Genomic DNA, 21,634 nt, shown 5'->3' with positions numbered 1-21,634 from the left:
AATCTCATATAACTGTTCTGGATAATAGATACCAAGCAGAGTCTGACTCAGGTGCTATTTTTAGCTGTAAGACTTCAGTCCTAAAGGCAAAATGGTATTCCATATGTATGCAGAACTAAAAGTACAATTTAATTTAAATTGATTTCTGAGAAGCGTGATCCTTGTGTAAGGACAGATTTGCCCGTGCCCAACCCTGCACAACCAGCAAGGCGTTCAGCCCCCAAAAGTGATAACCCACAAAACATAAGAGCAACCCTACTGGATCAGCCAAAGGCCCACCTAGACTAGACCAGCCTTAAGTAGGTACCTTCCAACCTAGGAAAGATTAAGACAACAGCAAACACATTATACCTCTCAAACACTTTCTCAGGCCCCAACTACTTGATGATATGGGGACTTTCTGGGTTTCGTGGGTTTTCTGTATATTCGGACTTTTAAGGTCTTTCTTATTTGGTGTTTTCCTGAACCCAGGTCAACATTACGAGTGGGTAACGTTCATTGGTACGACACTTCCAACCACTTCATCAACAAGAATCCACTTTTGTTTGTTTGGCTCCTACCAGCTTCATTAGATGTCAGTTTTGTATAGGAAAAACTGGGAATATCTGCCACACCCTTCACGATTTCAGAGGTTCCATCAAGTCTACCCATTCCGCTTCCTTCCACACTGAAGAATCCTAACCTACATAAACACTTTTCACAAAAAACTACTCTCTTGATCTTTGGTGCCTTCCTATGACTCTTAAGGAAGGAAGACTTCACTCATCTGTTCTATACTTCTTAATCTCCTTTTCAGTTTCTTAAAGCTGTATTCCCAAGTGACTTTACCAGCAGTTCCCTAACTCTTTGGAAAATGTTTCCAGTATCCCAAAGCTTCTCCACATGATACAACAAGGAAGGGTTTATATCAATACCAGCCTCTTCCTTCCAGATTTGGAAGACCTGATATTACGGGAGACACAGCCTTTTTGGTTTATGCTTTCCCAAATTATTTTACGCTCCAAAAGGCTGATGCTGACCTACGGGGGCCCTGAAAGATGAAGAACATTCAGTCCTCCCTCATGAGAGAGGAAGTCATGCAGTTACATTAAGAAATCAACTGCAATACTGACAGTGAATAGAAACTTACTGCACAAGTAATAAATTTGAGGCAATACAATTTAACCTCTGTCAGTCTGTAGATCAAACTTAAGAAATTATAGCAAACAATTGACCAGTCAGTGTATGCAGCATTAGTTTTTTATTGTATCCTTACACATGTTGCTGTAGCTGCTCAACTAGCTAGACAGCTCCAAAAAGCTGTGAAAGCAAATTCCTGATCAGCAGTATATATCAAACAGGACAGGATATGTCATCTTCCTCTAAGATGAAACTAAAACCAAAGTATTTTATGGAGTCCTGCCATCTAGGAAGTAGCTTATAAATGAGGAAAAACTTGACTTATGAAAACAAGCCAAATCTTCAAGCTTGTGGAGGGACTTGGTAAGATTCCCTCCATCCCCATTATCTTTATCTTCAGCCTTATCCTCTCTCTCCCTCACTCAGTTGCAAAAAAACATTGTATCTGTTTTGATAGAGGCTGTCTCTATAGAACTTCCAGCTACCAGTGAAGTCATCTGCTGCAAAGCACCTGGTTGAAAGACCATAATGGTTATGTTTTCCTGTGCACAGAGAAATGACCAAGTTGTTTCAAAATTCCGTATGTATTGTTACTGGAGAGCATAATAATAATAATTCAGAGGAGGACTGTGGAATTCTTACTATGTTAAATTTCATACAGTATAATCTTCTTATAAATTTCCTTGGCACCACAAGTCAGATTTTCAAACGTCTATACAAGTCATATTGCATGGGATTGCTACACAGGGAATTACTATCTGAAATGATAAGTAGTTCCCTAATAACCTACAATGACACAAAGCTATTACACTGGCATTTCTTTCAATTCTTACTAGACTAAATATGAAATAATATACATTGAGAAAATAGCAGTGGAGCATGTTTTGTTGTATTGCCTGTTATACCATTTTGAGAAATAATGAAGACCAAAAGTCTTTGTAATTACAAATGTCTAAACAGATTCTAATGTAACTTCAGTTAAAAAAAAGGGGGATCAGCTATCTGATATAAAGAAGGACATATTGTCCACTGAAGAAGTTAATCTAAGAGTGGAGCACTACCACTCCAGTGGCAGAACACAGATGTACCAAACAGATATATTTCTGGGTTATCTTTCCAAATGGCTGCTCTATCAAAAAGACCCAGCATCAGATAAAGGTCTGATGACAGAAAAGAAAACAAAAAAATATATATCTTTAAAATGAATATTTTGAGTTTCTGAATATTCACTGGAATTTTGTAGTTGTTGATTAATTTACACCTATTATTTTTGTGACAATTTTATATTAAAAGGACATGGCTTTCAGAGATGTCAATCTTAAAAAAGAAATAAAATGGCTTGCCATTCAGGATTGAATTGACTTTCTAGCATATCTGCTGGGCAAGATATGAAAAGGGATTATTACAGAACTCTGTAGCCAAGTTTACCTTGGGGTTATTCACTGAAGCTTTTAGTAGCTTTTGTTACCAACAGTACCTTTTCATTTGTTTATTTTTAAGAAAAAATAAATAAAAAAGTAATAGCTCTTTCTGCCTAGATAGCTCCTAAACTCAACCAAAAATACTGCCTTATTTTTTTCCTTAATTTGGGAATTATTGTGACACTAATAGACCACTCCTTAGGTGAAGACAAGCTGGACTGTATTATAAAGAGCAATTCAGAAGTCATCCAGTATTTCTACTAGCCAAATCTTGACTGCGAGGTCAAATATGAAATATGAGTTCCAGCTGTATTTTTGTCCTTGTGGGAGAAATTTTCCTTCCCTCTCTGATTTACTTCTTACCACTTCTCCTCACAGCTATCTCCTCCTTTTTCTTTAGAGGGAAAAAAAAAAAAAAAAAAAAGCCTGCCTTAGTGTAGACATTTTTTTCTACAACAACAATTCTAAGCTTAGAAACTAGAAAAAAAAAAAAAAACCAACAACAAAAAAAAAAATCAACAGCTTAAGCAGCTGCTGTTGACAACACTGTCAGTCCTCAAAACTGTTGATAAAACTTACGGTGTGCCTGGATTTCTCCTCCAGACAAGTTATGAGAACATCAAAAAGAGAAAATGCATTTTTTGCTTTCTGTTTTTGGGTGTTTTTTGTTTTTGTTTGTTTGTTTTAAACCTGCTGTGTATTTGCCTTTTTAGGTTTAAAGAAAGATGTATCTGTTGCCAGAAAGAGAAATAAAAACACTTGCAGAGCAACTGAATTAATGTATATGTCAACCATCTCATCTAACTTCTTTCAAAAAGGCACTTGCTGCACTCTTTAATTTCTCCCAATAAAGTCAGCCTATGGTTGTGACCAAGCGAGATCTTAACCTGATCTTTGCACAGCTCTTCAGTGTCTTCTGAAGGTTTATGTTTTCCACATTATCTCTGAAGCTCTTGACTGAACTCCTTCCAGTACACCACAGGCCCTTTAAATTCTAGACACCAAAAGTACCCATAGAATTTTATTATAGGCCTCCCTAGAGCTGTTTATGGAGGAAACGGCACCTCCCTTGGCTACTTAATATACCCTTCACAAATACATGCAAGGATCACGTTTTCTCTATTAGCTACCATATCACACTGCTAGATGCCATTCAATGTCTTATTCTCCACATGTTAAAAGTCATTTTTGAGTACCTTCCTCTTTAAATTACTTTACTAATTACCAAAGAAGCATTTGTTTCCCCCAGTTTTACATTACCAACCATTACCTCTCTGCCCATTTGCAGAAACTCCATAAATAAAAACTCTTAACTGCACAGAAAATTTCAGTACCAAAACAGTCAAAATATCTCAGATAATGATACTACATGCTAGAACATATAATGACACTTACTTTACCAGGCTTGTTTGCCTCAAAGCTGTTTTCTTTAAATTTCTCCTGCAGGGTCTCAGCTAACCGACAAAGTAAGGCACCATTATCCAATTTCTCCATAAAGGTTTCTGCTGTTATTTCTCTACCTGAACAGCAAGCAGAAAGTTAGAATGGCAAAAAGTGTGCAATAGTATCGACTGCACTTAAAAAAAAAAAAAAAAAAAAAAGACATTCTAAATACATAGACAACAACTTGAAAAAAAAAACATGCTTTAACTGAATAACTTGCATTACATTCAATACTTAGTGAATAATCTCACTACTACCTCACCAGTACATATACAGCAAATTATTCAAAAATAACATGCTTTTGGGGGGAAGGTATGTTACCAAAAAATAATTCCAGCCTATAAGAAATCACATACAGCATTTTACATAAGAAATTCCAGTGCTTTTAGCTGTCTTTTTTACCTGTGCAGCAGGCAGATGGTTTACACCAGTATGTGTGGGTAGCTATAGCATAAGAATTGCTAACACTATTACTGCAGCTTATTTTGCAACAGAAGCAGCAAACTGTACAAAGAAGGAAATGACAGTTTTCTTTAACGAGCCTTCAAGACTTGATCCTGCAAAAATGCGACCAAATACTAGTGACTGCAAAGCCCCTTTGAAAAAACATTTTTCAGAAGAAATGTTGGATTCATTAAAAAAAAAAAAAAAAAAAAAAGAGAGCGAGAGACATGACAAAATTTTATGTCATGTATCTACTTGCCACACAAATTAAAACTTTCATCCAAAAGAACAGAACCAATAGTCTGATTTGATATTGCCATTCTGGCTGATAACATCAAAATATGCTGGCTGGAACAAAGCTGACTGCCTTCCATGACTCTGCCACTGCATCTTTCTGCAGGAGGAGATCCCGAGCATCCCACAGAGAGACCTGCCTTCTGACAAGGCTGGACAGGCCAGTTGAAAAGGGAATCATTTGCTGCCTCAAACTAAACTCCCAGCATCATGACATCATTTTCAAATTAAATTATTTATAATTATTGTTGAAACTTTTCATATTTTTACTGGAAAAATTGGCTTCTCTTTGGAGACTCTTTTGACCAGCAGCTGTCTTGTTCAGCATTCTTAACTTCTACCAATACCAAGAGAGAAACAAAGACTAATTATTGCTTTTCCCATTAAGACAGAACTTAGTTTTTTGTTTGTTTGTTTGTTTTGGTGCACTTTTTTTTTTTTGTGATATCTTCCTCTGTCATTTGGAAACTGGAATAACACTATCAACTGATTCTTTTCATAGGATATTATACAGCAATCCCAAATAATGTTGTGAGAATGGTTCCCAAGCCCATTCACATCCACTTCTGCTACTCAAAACTGATTTAAAAAAAAAAAAAAAAAAAAAAAAAAAAAAAAAAAAAAAAAAAAAAAAAAAAAGTAGGTAGAAGTCTGCCCACTGCTGGTTATTTTTGCCACAGATTTTTGACCAGGAAGCAGCTGCCTGACCAAATCAGTTAATCAGTTTTATACTTTTCCAGTCAGTGTGGGAAAAATTATTTTCCATGAGATGTCTGGAAACTGAAAGCATTAGTCTGCTTAGAGCTGGTTCACAATGTTTTTGCCAAAAAAAAAAAAAAATGGAAAAAAATAGGAAAACTATGAAAAAGATTAAATAGAAATAAAGCTTTTCTATACTTTTTCATTGAGAAGGGAAACCAAATACTCAAAAAAAAAAAAAAAAGGAAATAGATAATTAAAAACTAATGTTATACTCTAACATACTGTGAGTACATTGTAATCTGATAATCAGTGTTCACTTACAACATTGAAGAGAGCAGTATTATAAAGCAGTATCAGTAAAAAGGAAAGATTATTTGTCTAGGCCCTTGCCTGAAAATTGTTAGATACTTCACCATCCTTTGGACAAAAAAAATGCCTAGTCTTTTCAGCTTGGTCAGTTAAAGAATAAAGATTAAGACAAAGATCTTTCCAGCAATTCATTCTCAGATACAACAACAGACTTACATTTCTGGTTACAGTTAAATCTGCTTTTTCAAATGCATTCCTCAGAAAAATCTGTTTAATGTCAGTTGGTTCTATTTGTTTGTTTGTTTTTCCTCTCCCCTCCCTTAATTCCCTCTGCCATACAGCCTGCTTTATAGCTCCCATACACGGAAATTACTTCTCCAGGCAGAAGAGCAGTAGCAGCAGTGCAGACATTGATCATGGTGGTAGCTTATGCGTAACTGACGTGATTTTAGCAGTGCCTCCAATTCAGCTGAAGCTGGGTCTCAAACTGTAACAGGCCACAGATACAAAAATTGAGCATTTCAGCACCTCAAAAAACTTCATCACCATTCTAGCTTCTGTTTTATTCCCATTTGTGCCATCAGCATTTATGGCAAAAGGTATAAACCAATAGAAACCTGAAATTGAAATATTACCATGTTATAGGAATTGCTTTATTTTTAATGAAGTATTGGATTTTTTTAATAGACTCATTTTCTCTTTTAAAAATCTATTTCAAACATTTTTAATCTCTGTAAGGTTTTACTTTTGTTTTGAAATGCACAATTACCTCTTGCATGGGTAAAAGAGAAATCACATCCTACCAATCTATTCTGTTCTATAATTTATAGATGCAATTTATAGATTTTACTGGTCAAGCCTTAAAAAACAAAACAAAACAACAAAAACCATGACACTTAAACCTATTTAAAGCTATCTTCTCTTTAAACAGACACGGGAAAGATCTTCTATCTTCTGCTGATATTTAACAATATGTTTACACTATTTTTAATGCTGAATTGCATTAGCAGTTTGGTCACTGCATATTGTATGCTAAGCTGGAGTATTTTAGTTCTGTTCCCTTTTATGAAAGCTGAAAGAATGAGTTTTGCACTGAACATCTGTATCCAATGAAAAATATATTAGGTGTCAGCTTTCAATTCACTGTATTTTATGGCTCCAAGAGGTGGCATTTCTTTGCTAAAACAGACACTCTGACATATTTAACAGTTGAAATGTATTGATTCAAATGAGAGTAATGTTCATAGCCTGAGGAAAAAAACGGCTCTGTGTATTTGTATGGAAAAAACATTAAACTCCATTAAAAATGTATAACTCCCCCTATAATTACAAGAAAGCAGTTGCAATGTTTTTATAGAATGGTAATAACATTAAATATAATAAAAAACAACACTAGAAGTATGAAAAAAAAAAAAAAAAAAAACAGGAATATGAAGTCTTTCTCAAACCTTACAAGCATTGCTTACCCTCTCTTACACTACACTGACCAGATACCCCTTAAAAAAAGTAGTTCTTTTTCCTGAATGCCTATTGCTTGGGAACTGCGGGCAGCTATCTGCAAGGCCACCCAGCCCTGGGGTCTTCATGCAAGCAGACTGGGAGGTCTGTGAAAGAACAACTGCAAAGAGCCCGTATCCTCACCCTCTTGGGCACATGCCCTGGGTAAAGCATTCCCTGTTGCCCCCCTTCCTCCCCAGACAACCAGAACCTTCAGAAAAAGGTGGAGGGACTTGAATATTAAAACAGAGGTATCAAAGTCTAGCTGCTTCCTCTATTCCGTCCCTGAATTGTTCCACACTAAGTTTAATTCCTACAATGCAAGACACTGGCTCCAGCCCAATAACTAGCTGATAAACTATTTGAAGTGAAGATTGGAATGGTAAGTCAAAAGTAATAGTTTAGAAACAGAAACATCTCTGAAACATCTCAGTAGGAGGATGCTCTTGTACTGCACTGAGGTAGCAGTGGAAGTATTTCTCTTGACCCCTCTACTTGTGTGGCATTCATACCCGAAACAACAAAAAATTGAGGAAAACAATGGCCAATGATTTTATGCACATAAAAAAACTGCCTCTTTTCTGACAAGAAGGCTGTTGTGTATCCTAGAATAGCAGAGAGCAAGAGGAATAATGTTGATAGCCTTGACATTATTGTTTACTTGAAATGGGATACATAAACAACCCCAGTGGCATGCTGATACTAAAGAAAATTATAAAGTCTCTCAGCTACATAATTTACTCAGTGCCAGCAAAAACACTACAAGTATCAGTGCCATGAATATCTCAATGTTCAGAGATATTCATTATTTCCCTGTATTTCCCACTGGCTTGAACTGAACACACAGATGTTGAAAATAGAGGTACTGTTACAAAATACTCTTAGACTGTAAGATAACTGAGCTGAAGGAGGTTTTGCTGAAAACCCAGAATCTAAGAAATACCATTTTCTTACAGAAGACTTCCAAGCCTTCATCCCCAAGACTTTATGCCTCCTTCCACACAGCTTTAAATTCCAAACCTGGTCTCAGCTCAGTGCCTCTCCGACCTTCCTCACCTTACTATTGCTTTTCTCCAGGTCTACTCCATTTCCTTATCCAGGCAAGCAACTTTTACATGCCTCATACACCATGCAATTTCTACAAGTCCAGTTTCCTCATTATCTTAAAATCTCCAGGTCCTTACCTATGAGTTCCTGAAGCCCAGAAGTTCTGATAGCTAGGGTCTCAGCACCGAAGCCCAGATATGTTCTCATAACCAGGGAAAATCTTAAAGGCCTATTTTGTAGTTCCATGTTCTAAATGAAGCAGGATGGAATAAACTATGGTATTGGAATCTCCTGCATCTGGTAAACAGGCCCCAGGAAAAAAAGATCAGGGCTTTACACAATAGCCAAAGGGGAAACAGGGAAATTTGCACTTTATATCTGTCCTACACTATCAACTCATCACGAGGCCTGCTCATTCTGATGGAAACCTTTTCCCTCTCCAGATACCTAAGATAAAATGAGACAGTATTGCAGAATACATAAGGCAGCAAACCCCTGTTGCCTTCAAACTGTCATTTTGCCTCCCCTAGAAGATGAGTGTGGCCCAACGGCTGTAATTCCTATGCAAAGCTCGCTCAAGGTGATATAGATTTCAGTGTCAGCAAGAGGATTCAACTAAACATGTATTATCTATCCAATTCAAAGTGCAACAGCAGTGAAAGCATTGTGCTTATTGTGCTTCATTGGCTCTATACAAAATAAGGGCATGGCTAAGGAGATGACCACACCTTGCAAGACAATACATCTGCTCAACTTTGGCACTGCAAAATCTCTCAGCTGAGCCACCAGAGCTCAGCAGAGAAAAGTGAGGCTATGAAACAGAACATCCATAGAACATCCAGCATGTAATCCCATGCCTGCCACAACCCTGAGGCACCCCATTTTGCAAAGGCTATGACGTAAAACATCACAAATCAATCCCATCGGAAACATGGATTTCATCTGAGATGTCCCTCTCCTAGTCCCTGGAATGCAGGCAGGTAACATCTATTCAGCAATGTAGCTGTAATGACAAACTGTTCTTTCAAAAGCTTTGAGTTTCTCCAACATGAATCCAAAAATAAATAGTGAAATGTGTGCAAAAGTACTAGATACTACCCAGAAACAATCTCCATGCTAAACTACAGTAAAATGTCTAATGTCTCAGGGTTAAAATTCTTAGAAAGCTATTTTTCAGATTCATCATGTATCCCAGTCTTCCCGTTTGTCCCTCATATAAGGTCAAATTCTAGATGTGATGTCTAATTTTTATGTAATTCATATTATAAAGGTCAATATTCTTTTCATCTTTTCCAGTTTGCAATTTTGAACCCACACAAGGCTTCGCTGGTGCAAAATTAACTGCCACTAACACTGTGTAGGACGTATTTGCTGCTCCACAGAATGCCAAAAATGCCGTCAGTTGATCAATGTACATCTAAGAGGTTCGTCCCTCTCCTTTACTAAATTACTTTGTAATATTTTTGAAAAATTCTACATTTATTTGAAAAGATTATTTGTCCTTGTTGATCCATAGTACAAATGAATGAACAAAATATTATGAAACAAAATGTGAACACAAAATGACAAAAATTAATTTAAGTACATCCTAATTTTTACTATACTATAAACCGGGCAGTCATATTGTCTTGACGTTTTAATAATAAAGTGGCATAAAGATACTTAAAAGTAGATGACACAAGTTAAAGCATATAGCAAACTAGGGTATGGTTATACAGAACGTTTTATCCTACAGCAATATATGCATTTGTCCTTCCTCTCATGAAAGTTAACCACAATTATATAGTAATTAAACCAAATTTGAATTCTGGGTGAATATATTTACATGAATATAATTACTTTAATTTGGTTACACTTAATTTATTTTCAGTGTGAATTTTAACTTAATTATTAATTTGAATAACAACGTCTACATAGGAATTCAAAGCACTTGAACAAATCACTGTAACTTAGTTCTTCAAAACAATCTCTGAGAAAAAAAAAGCTTGGATGTGAAAAGGTGTAGGGGAATGCATTAAGCAAATGAACTGTGTATGCTGCTTAATTACAAGAAGGCTGAACCCATTTTGTTACACAGTGCAGAGTTTGGTGTCCATATGAAAAATCAGATTTTTAATTACAGTTGGCATTTCAGAGCCTCCTGCTGGTTGCTACTTTCCTACTAAAAAAAAGTGACCTCATTTCTAAACTTGTCACTGGGAAAGCTCTGTTAGGAACTGCTAACAAACTTCTATTTGTTTTCGCGTGGCTCACTATAACTTCATTGTTTAAAACATTTCAACAATACATTAAATCCTTGATGGAACGTGCTTCTACTGATTCAAAAAGCAGTCCTTTGGATTGCTGTCTTGCGGTAATTGGAACGAAAAGGCAGGATTTCTAGATTTTGCTCTGTCATTGCCTAACCAACTTAATATTTGAAACTCATTAATTTAAATGGAAGTACCACACTAAGATGTGATTTAAGGTGCCAATTTTACAGTTTTGAGTTCATAACTATTCCAACTCTAAAACAGGTATCACCTATCTACAAAATATTGTGGTCCTGAGTACATTCTGCTGACACCTAATTTTTCTACTATGCTTCTCAGACCATAGCAGTATTGCCCTTTCTCCCAAAAAAGACAAACTGCAGCAATGCAGAACATGCAGAGGAAAGGCACTTTGCTATTGTAGGATATCACTGAAAGGGTACAGCTACAGCAGCTGCCAAGACAATACACTGCCTATATTCTCACCAGAGGAGACTCACAGAGAAAATCCCCAATTTAAAAAAGCTCCAAATTTTCCTCCAAAATAAGATGAGCAAGATTTTCAGGTAAACACCTCATCTAAAACAGTATTGCCTGATTTTTGAACAAGGGGAGGAACTGTTGCTGTGTTTCTCTTACTGTCATCTTGAGGATAAGGAATTTGTTACAAAAATCAGCTATTTTTCTGATGTATTCCCTGTATATTCATAAGCAATATGCTTCTGCTTCACACAGCAGGAGGCAGAGCCAGAACCAGTAACTCCCCAGGTCCCAGCCATAACCTGGGGTCAGGCTCCTCTACACACAAGCTTCTGGAAGACTTTGCACACATTGCACTGGGCAGCAATTATCAATCACTAGACTACTTGGTCAGCAAAGAACTATTTAACAGGTTCTTCCATTCAAGACCTCCAATACACCCATAGTTTGTGCAAAGTCTCCCCATAAAATTATAAGATACACTTGATGGTAGTAAGTAGCACTGTCCAGCTTAATAGTATTAATGCAGAAAGCACATGCAAAGGAAAATTGAAAGGGAAATTTGAGGAAGAACAAACATGGAGGGAGTAAGAGTTCAATCATGCTGCTGTCAGAAACACTGTGGAGTGTTTTTCCTACTACTTATTAGCTTTTCTGACCATGCTAACAAGTGCAGAAGGTGAAGGTAGCTAGCTAATCAAAACCACCTTGATTTCTGAAATGCAAAGATGTCTGAAGATCTGCATTTTCAGCTGAGAGTGCATTGAGTTCTCTTACTGCCCAGTGATTACGTTACTCTTATTGTATCTTACCCAGTAGGTTTGTGAGCCACAGGGCCAAATCCTCTTTCATCGGCAACAAGTTGGCCTCATGTCTACTGGCAAGCCACTGACTGTACTGATGCATATCAGAGAGGCCAGGCCCACGTGCCTTCGGGCTCAGAGCAGTGCACATTGCTTATCCACTTGTTGTACCTGTTGGATTGTCAAGAAGAAAAAAAAAATCCATTATACCAAATAAAATTTGACAGGTTCTCTTTTTAGAATTGTAGTTGACAACAATGTTAGCTATGATTGTAAGAAATCAGATGTCAGACAAACAGATGGGGATCTAACACATGAACACTTTAAATGAAGTCTTGTTTTGTTAATGGCTCACGTTGCCACTGATTAAATCACATAGATAAACGTCTACTTCATTTGTACTCACCAAGCTACACATGTTGCCATCACAAAACCAAATATTCTGCAAGGAATGATTAAAATCAAATGAAAATAAACATTTCACACAACTCACTACGGTGCCTGATCCAATATCCATTCAAAACAAATGGAAAGCTTCAAAGATTGTTGGACCAGACCCAAAAAAAACATGTGAACAACTGAGTTACGCTACCGCAGCAAACTTACTAACAATTAACAAATGCAGTTACCAGGTGGGATCCATGTATTCCGCAGCTTTTGAATAGCCAAAGAAAAAACACCACGTGGATTTACTGAATAACATTGTTTCTTCAGAAAGCAGCATGACAGCCAGCACTGATCACCCACACTTCCCACTTCCACCATTTGCACAAAGACTCCTCTGCTTCAGTGACAACTTCTGGAAACTTTCGTTTCAGGTAAGACAATACGTCATGTGTTAAATATTAGTCAAGTGTTCAGACTCCTGCAGTGGCCAGGGATGTTAGGCCCACAGGACCTATATCCCTGTTCCTGAAGGACTAATTCTCCCATCTGTGGCATTTGTGTGCTAAGAAAGAAGGTTATTTTTTTTTTCCTGAAAAGAAAATCAGACCTGAACCCTAATGCTTGCAGCAATGACTGGGATGCTTTCTTGCCTGGCAGGCAGTAGCCTACTGAAAACCTGGTTGCACCGACAAGGCCTTATGGAGGTTGAAAGATTATTAATGGGCTAGGGGGTAAAAGTCCTAAGAAATTGTTCTTTGCCTGTTGTCCCAGGTGACCCGTGCTAACTGTGGTTATATGTGGCAGCTGACTTCAGCTTATGAAGCATTGCAAACACTGTTTCTTTCTGTGCGTTGCATACCTTTCAAGTCAGGTAAGAGGTAATAGTGACTTAAAAAAAAAAAAAATGTCCAATTTGTTATACTATTCCACTGTGGTCTGGAATAGCAAGAATACTTAAAATAAATTCTTTGCCAAAAGGAAAATGTTTACTGAATGTAAAAAGTAATTGCATTTCCATAAAACTGTGCTGTAACCTGCATTTCCAAATACATGAAAAGCTATTTGGGATATTTTAACATTTACATTAAAATACTCCAGCATTTTTAAACCATAGCCTGGGTAACTAAACTTCTTGTTCACAAAAGCTTCTGCATAGCTCTTGATGAGAGCACCCAACCTCCCACTCTAAACCCTGAAACTTTAGTTGCCCTTGAAATAGTTGGACACAGCTTTGACTATGACTCTCACTGAAATCAGCCGGTTTTCAGCTGGGAGGTGGGTGGGAGGGGTGGGGGTGGGGGAAGGAGACAGAGATGGCAATAAAGCTTGTATTCCCGCATACCAATACATATTTCTGAATCATCATTATATTTGATAGTTTTCTAACAAGAAAAATCCTTAAGTATCAAAATTCCTTTGGAAGCCAAGCATTTTAAAATAGGCTAAAAATGTAAATGAAGCACAGCTCTGTTCTGTAAACTGACTTGTTACAAACATCAGCCTGAACTTGTGTTTTTCTGGTTGATTACGTTCAAGTTATACCTGTTCATTTTGTTCAAGGGGAAAAAAATGATTTAGGCAGTTGAAAAGTTATCAGGAATGTCACCCACAAAATGGATTCCTTCTAACTAAATGATATGAAAAGCCTCAGAGTTATAATGACAATGTATTTAAAGCTGTTTGAAGTGACTTGGAGCCACACAATTGATGCTTCAAATCACTGCTCCTCTTTGGACAGATGGAAACGGAAGCAAGATGGAAAACTAACACCACTTGCCTTCAAAGAGTATGTGGGAAAAATCAGGGATAAATACATGTACTTGTTACTTTCTTTGCAGAAAAAAAGTAGTTTTAAAATACTTTGTGCATGATTTCTGGAGTCTATCAACTCCACTGATGAGGTAAGAAGCAGAATAGAAACTAGTTTGCTCTCTTTAATTGTCTTGGAAATTGCACCAGTTAAAATAATTAAAAAAAAAAGTTTGTTTCATATACAATACACAAATAAAGCACAAGAAAAATGCATCTTTTTCATCTATTTCCCAGTTATACACCAACTATGTAGCTGAATATTTCAGAAACAAAGTCCTGCAATTTGTTTCTTTTGATAAATATACTGAAAAACACATATCCAGGACTTAGAAGTACCATTGTTCTACAGGAAACAACTACACATTGCACCTCGTCACTGGAAATAATTTCAAGATTCATAAAGAATTTGAGGAGATGGTTGGACTCGATGACCCCTGGATGTCCCTTCCAACCTACACTACATGTACGCTGCTCTTTAATATTTCAAGGATGCACACAGACATTTCATGGGGCATCCATCAGATGGCACACAGCTGGGCTGTGCTAACAGCAAAACCATGGAGACAAAACCCTGTCCTTTCACCTCAAGAAAGCTGCACCTACATTTTCACTCCTAAGACCTTGTATGTGAGATGTGGAGTTAATTGATAACCACCATTATAATATGCCTCACAGACGGCCTGAACGTTGCAGTTGGCTTCCACCAATGAGGCAGGACTAATTCTAAAGAGGAAAAGTTACCTTTTTTTTTTTTTTTTTTTTTTTTTTTTTTGTAATTGTTGTTATTGTTTCTTTGTTTAAAGAACAGAAAAAAGGGAGTGAAGTCTCCTGGACCAACTACACAGAGATGGTTTGGGTTTCCCTGTCAGTTTGTGAAACAAGTGCTGCAGTCTGTTTATGCTTCAATTTGTTCTCTGGGGAAACGCAGAACACAGAATTGACAGATCTGAGATATTATTTGAGTTCAGGTCTAAAATCTTGAAATATGCTTCATACTGACCTCTCTTGTCTTACAAAACTCAGCAACCAGGCTGAATGAAATTCAGGAAACTTGGGCCTCAGTGCAGGAAGGAAAATGGGAGAATAAAGAGCTCTGACTTTGGAGGATAAATAGGTGCTTGAGTCTGGTAATAACCTCACTAGTAAGAAGAGCCAAGATCCAGAACAAGAATGGTGCTCTGAGTTTAAGGTGGTTTTAACAGGACACAGGGTCACAGAATGGGACAAGTTGGAAAGATGAAGAAAGACAAGAAGAGCTATAAACTGTGAATGATTTGGGCATCTCTACACTGGGATCAGGTCTACTTGAAATAGTAGCCCTGAATTAACCATAGTTACTGAAAGGATATGGGTTAATTTGCAGGGCTGACATATAAAGTTTGGACAGCAGAAAGTCAATACTGATGAAAACTCTTCACAGAAAAGAACCCTGAAGAATCGCAGATGAACCATGTAGAATCCAACTTTATCTCTAAGTTTAATTTCATGTCTGAGAAGATTTCTTCTTCTTCCCCACTACTTCCCCACCACTGCCACTTCTCTGCAAGCCTGCGCTACACCTCAGTAAAATACTTCCTTGCTAGAATCAAAGCAAGAAAGTCCTACCTCAGATGTTTAAAATAAAAATCAGCCTTCAAGGAACAAAGCACAATTACTCCTGTAGCACCTGTAGCTCCTATCACAAATTCTACAAGAGACAGCTGTGGTACAGCTAACAAATTGTGACAGAAGCTATAAACTCCTAAATATTCTTTATGTAAACACTGACTGCTACTGAACCTCTAAGTTTAACTCAAGCCTCCACAATATTTCAGTACTGAAGCACCTACACTCCATCAGTGAAGTACCTATACTTCAGCCTAGAAAAGAAAACATTCTGGGGAGACCTTACAGTAATCTACCAGTACTTAAAAGGGGACTACAAGAAAAATGGGGAGACACTCTTTATCAGGAAGCTTAGCAACAGGACAAGGAAGAATGGCTTTAAACTAAGGGTATGTTAGGTTAGATGTTACAAAGAAATTCTTCACTCTCAGAGCAGTGAGGCACTGGCACAGGCTGCCCAGAGAAGCTGTGGCTGCCCCATCCCTGGAGGTGTCCAAGGCCAGGTTGGATGGGGCTTTGGGCAACCTGAGCTGGTGGGAGGTGTCCCTGCCCATGGAAGGGGGTTGGAACCAGGTGGTCTTTTTGATCCCTTGAAACCCAAAGCATTCTAAAGAATGCTTCTAGAATTCTTCCAAAGAATTCTATGATTCTATACCATCATCTCACTGCCTTAAGACATATTAAGATATTTACCTTTTGATGAGGTAGCGAAAACTGTCATGATAATATAGCATTGATGGTATCAGTAAGAGAGATTACCTAACTTGCCACAGAGGTAAACAGTAGCATTCAAGGATACATGGCTGCAGCTGAGGAGGCAATCTGCTTTGGCTCCAACAACTATTTCATCCTTTCCTTTTGGCAGACACAAGGTATGAACAAAGTAGCCAAAAAATATTGTTTTCCCCAATCTCACTACTTCCTAACAGCAACATCAAATCAACATATATACAGTTCTTTAAAACTAGCCAACACAAACATGTCAAATATCTCATTTTGTATGTTACACTTCTCTATGAACTGTTGAAGCTGACATGAGATATGCATAAGTATTTTTAAAACTTACCTCTAAATGCTTTGCTCCTCAAAAAGCAATTTCTTCCCCCTATTCTGAAGGCAAAGTAGGAAAGGTCTTAAACTACTTTTCATTCTGTTTTGTTACAGGTCATATTTATGCAGCACAGCCTTTTTCTTTCTTTTTCCCTTTTTTTTTTTTTTTTCCAACCTCTGTCAATAAGAAGAAAACATCTCAAATTCTCAGACCTATTGTCTAGCTGAAGAATTCAATGTGGGATAGTTTACAGTACACCCAGTGTCTTGTAACAGATTCAACACACTGAAAGGTTATATTTCTCTCTGCTTGCTTCTACTAAACAGTGAAGTTTTTATTTTGCTTTACAGTAGTACATTTAGTTTTCTGTGTATTGTAGCTCTCTGCTTGTATTTTGCCAGCAGTGTAACTTACACTATCTGCTGATTGTTGTTAGTGATCATCAGATGAAAGCAAAGAGAATCAAACAAGTAATCTTCTGTAATTCCACTGGCTTTTGTTGGGGTTAACCAGTAGAACAAAAAGATTCAAGAATTATGCACTCTGTATTTAAAACACACAGGAGTCAAAAATTGTTTAATCCAGAAAGTAAGACTGGCCACACAATTAAGTGCCCACAGTTGCATATCCCTGGATTCAATTCCATTTCTGATTCCAACCACCTTCCTTTATGAGCAAGTTTTCATAACACTACTCTTCTAACAAACTGGAGCATTATCAGAATGAAAAGATTGTTTCCTCTGTATTGTAAGAAGTGTGTACAAGTGTAGGTGCATGCATATATAGGCACATATGAAAAAAATACACATGCTCCAGCCTGTGAATTCCTCAGGCAAATCAGTAACTTGTTACTCCCAACTACCCACCTAGCACATATACATAATGGTTTATACAGAGAACCTGCTGGCTTTGCAGTGCTCTCTGTTAGATGAGTTTCGCTGTTGCTTCAGCCTTGTCCCTAATTACGACACGTGCATTTAGGTCTCAGTAAACAAAAGGAGGATTGAACCACTCCTTTTTACTTGCTGCATGATACTGTCCTGCCGGGTCAGGGACAGTCTTTCTGAGTCACTTCCTCCTTCTAATTTGTTTTAAGAACTAGTATAGAAATGAAATATCTAGCAAAACAAGTCTTTTTCTTTGTATTCAGTTAGAAAAGTATAAAAAGATGTTAAAATTGGATAGGAAGGAAAAAATCCTAAAATCTATCAGATCATCTCTTATGCAAAGGTCCTGTATGATGTCTCCTTTGTACTACACCAGCTTGATCTAAGCTGCATCACAGACCTGTTGCTTGAGTGTACAACAGAGATGTGTTCGGGCTCTCCAGCCTAGCAGGCAGGACATTGGACTGGCTCCTTTCAGTTGGCAGCCAGAACAGAATTAGCCAGGAGGAAGATTTGTGCACATGCCAGTTCAGTGGCCTACTCACTCTACAAAGCTGGAACAGAAGATGGCATAACTCAGTCTTGGAACCCAGTGTCCAAGGCAATTTCCTCAAGCTTTCACAGAAGTAAATACTTAGGCTTTAAGCTTGTGAAATGATGTTTCCCCTACTATGGTAGGAGGAAGTGTGTTAGCTATCTAGTTATAGAAGAGAAAATACCATGCATTCAACCGTGCAATAGCTTCACTGTCAGTGGTAGAGAGAGCAGACAGCAGCTTAGACGAGCGCAGCAATAGTTTTCTCTGAAGGAACTGGAACTTGAACACTAGACTGCGCATTGGCTTTGACAGAGGGGTATCGGCTATAACTGCAGACAATCTCCTGCTGTCTTAGAGAGAAGGTAATGCTATTGGAAAGCAGCCATCCTGGAAAGAGAGGAGACAGAGGATCAAAAGCCAGAACAGAGCTCATGAGTATCTGGCAAGGGTCTCTGCTGGATCTCCCTGCTAGTCCTAATCACCTCAAGCAGATGGAAAAGAACAGAACTTTTGAAACTGTACTAGAGTTTAAGTGGACTGTGTGAAGCAGTCGCTTACTGTAAGCTGGGTGCAAAAGAAGCTTAAATAAAAGATCCCACATTCATAAATAAAGTTGCAGCAACAAAACACACTTTTGTGTGAGCAGAAGTGATGCTGCCCACAAAGTGGGATTCGTACTTGCAATCGCCCCTGTCTCAGCAGCAAGTGCCACTCACACATACAGCATGCCTAAGCATAAGCACGCTCACTGATTTTTATCTTCCTACCTTGGTGTTGACATATTTTTCAGATTTGGACAGAATAATATAAATCCACAAACTAAAGACTGCTTTTTGTTTCTTTCCACATCCTCAACCATATACATATGTGTGCACACACTTGTGTATGCAGAAGCTGAGGGTGGGGGGAGAAGATGCGAATGCCTTCCTTAGAAAGCCACAGGGTAACTAACAACTTCTGTAATTTATGTTTTTGGTGTCAGGAAACTTCTTAATGGTGAGATCTGCTAGACAGTGCTATAACTTGAAGTCAAGTTGTGAAAGCTCCCCTACTTGAAATACTTCAAATTGACTAAAAGAAGCCATAGGACTACAAGCAGAGACCCATCACTCACTGGTCGATGTGAGACAGGCAATTTTTGTCACCTGCAGTTTTCAGCTTAGTGCAGAACAGTCATCTCTTTCCTTCTGCCATTCTACATGTGTAAAAACAAACACAGTCACTTTTAAAGTTATGATTCTGCCACTACCTCTCCTAGCTCCTCTTCAAAAGCTAGTACAGAGCCTTCTCTTCTGTAAGGCACGACAGGTCGTTCTTATCTGCATCATCTTAAATGTGTATATATGTAATCTTAGTTTTCTCAGTACCATAAACAAGAAGATAAAACATAGGCTCACAGATGCAGCAAGCGTATTTTTAAAAGGAAATTCAATTTTTCTAGTTATTTTATTATCCTTATAAACTATACCACAACCAATTTAGCCCAAGGTTTCTGGAGCTTTCCCAGATTGACTTGGAGCATACTGTACGTGTTCGGGGGGAGGGGCACCGGAGGGGAACCACCATCTGAAACTCATTAATCAATTAGAATTTTTAAGGGCTTACATCAAAATGTGATCTACACTGATAAAGTAAACTTTAATCACAAGAAGCCTTTGTCCTTTCCTTTATGAATATACTCGCTACAAACGCGCGCAGCGCTCGGAGCGGAGGATGCAGAACCTGGCAGAAGCAGTGCGCTGATACTTTAGACCTGTAAGGCCCTTGGTCTGAGGCCAGACCAAAATGAAGTTAACCACACAAAAATCTGAGCTAATCATTGAAAGCCTAGACATTTCCAGGACTATGCCTGGTAGAAACAATTTTGTTGCCTTGATAACGTCTCCTCTTCCAAAAGGAAAGCAACGAGTCCTTCTCACATAGACCAAAACAAAACCTGAGGAATGTTCAATATCTCCCTGCTCATAAAATTACAACTTCTGGAAACCAAGCTGGTTGTAACACAGTCCAAAAACTTTCAAGTTGACTTCTCTTTGCCTGGCTCTTACCACATGTTTTTCTGCTTATCTAAGCAAAATAGCCATTAAAAATTAGTACAGAAGAAGTTTCCATCTCCACCTGAGATCTCAACTAGAAAAGGAAGTATTTCCAGACAGGCACATACACACACACCTGGCATAAGCACACCTCACAGGGAGTGGAAGCGCATCTCTTGCTGCAGGCACACTATGCAGACAGTCACAAACCAATGCTCATCTACATTGCATTTAATTATAAAGGTCCATTTCCCCCTTGTGTCCTGAAATTAGTGTGAGGCTTCCACCAAGAGCTTTCAAGTGGAGCCAGAAAGGTACTTCAGGCAGTAAGTGTGCCGCTTGAAGTGAGACTACAGGCAAAAAGAAAAATAAAGGAACCAAGTGAGTCAGTGAGAGCTACGAGCTTGGAGACAGCACTGAGTCTTCCTCACCTCACTTCCTTCAAGGTTTGGGTTGGCTGTGGTTCCAACCAGGGTACCACACTCCAGCAGCGATCAGGTGGCCTATGCAACCCCACGATATCAATTCTGGAGCGCCGGCTCCTTTCCTATTAAATCGCAACGCACACCACAAAACCGCCACCAACCCACGACACCTGGCACGGCACCTACCCCGCGGGGAAGCAACCGGTCGGGATCTAACACACGCGGCAGCGCAGACAGACTCTGGGTTGGTTGCTTTTCATTTCCAAGTCACGTCACAGGCGTGCAGGAGCTGCACGGGGAGCCCGCGGCGCATCCTCCCCGCTGCCCCGGGAGCCGGCCCTGGTGCCCCCGCCGGAGAGCCGGGGCTCGGCGGGGCGCACCGCTGCCGCAGCATCCTCCCGGCGAGGCTTTAGGGTCGCCCTAAGAGCTGACCCCGGAGCCCGAGGGCGGCGGCGGGCACAGCCGGCTCCCGCAGCCCTTCCCATGCGCTTCCCCCCAGCTCCGCCACCGTGCCAGACGCGTGTCCCCGTCCCGTCCCCAGCAGCCCGAGAGCCCGGGGGGGGGGACCCGACCCCTCGCCCGCGCTCACCCGCCGCGGAGCCCGGCTCGGCGCTGGGCTGCGATCGTTCCTCGGCGGGGCCCCTCGGCGGCGCGGCTGAGCTAATGCCTTGGCCATCGGCGCCGCTCCCGGCTCTGCCCCTCGGGGGCAGGACCAAGCGCGGCCGCCGCGGGGTGCCCGGGGGCGGCCCCGGCAGCGAGCCCCGGCCGCGGGGTTTCGGGCGACCCCCGCCGCGCCCCCAAGCCGCTTGCCAAGCCCGGGAGCCCCGAGAGCGGGAGGGGAGGACCCCTCAACCCCCAGCTGGCCTCGGGGAAGGAGGCTGCAACAGCAGCAGCAGCCGCTCTCCTTCCTTCCCTCCCTCCCGCAGCTCACCTTCCCGCGGCGCTCCCCTTTCTCTAACCGCGGAGGCAGGGGCCAAGCTCCCGGAGCGCCCCCGGGCTACCAGAGCCGGGGCAGAGACCCCGCGGGGCGGGCACGGCTCCCCCCAGCCCCCGGAGCCCCCCGGAGCCCTCCCCGTGCCCCG

At 39.8% G+C, this 21,634-nt stretch overlaps 1 protein-coding gene across 7 annotated transcripts in view; it reads right to left on the bottom strand.

The window, feature by feature from the left end:
- Positions 1-21,634, bottom strand: part of GAS2 (growth arrest specific 2) — a 90,644-nt gene that overhangs the window by 68,719 nt on the left and 291 nt on the right. For 2 of the 7 annotated variants that reach the window (XM_038179481.2, XM_038179477.2), the window contains exons 2-3: positions 11,821-11,982; positions 3,936-4,060 (exon numbers count right to left, since the gene is read on the bottom strand). In XM_038179481.2, coding sequence (XP_038035409.1) covers positions 3,936-4,060; positions 11,821-11,962 — 267 coding nt within the window. In that variant the 5' untranslated portion in view covers positions 11,963-11,982. Of the gene's footprint in view, positions 1-3,935; positions 4,061-11,820; positions 11,983-16,681; positions 16,726-20,738; positions 20,886-21,141; positions 21,349-21,483; positions 21,628-21,634 lie in introns of those variants that run through there. The other 5 variants (XM_072039159.1, XM_072039160.1, XM_038179478.2 and 2 more) reach the window with 5 other exon arrangements.

Source organism: Anas platyrhynchos, chromosome 5, assembly GCF_047663525.1.
Source record: "Anas platyrhynchos isolate ZD024472 breed Pekin duck chromosome 5, IASCAAS_PekinDuck_T2T, whole genome shotgun sequence".
Classification (NCBI taxonomy): Eukaryota; Metazoa; Chordata; class Aves; order Anseriformes; family Anatidae; genus Anas; species Anas platyrhynchos.
This window is presented reverse-complemented; position numbering and strand designations above follow the sequence as displayed.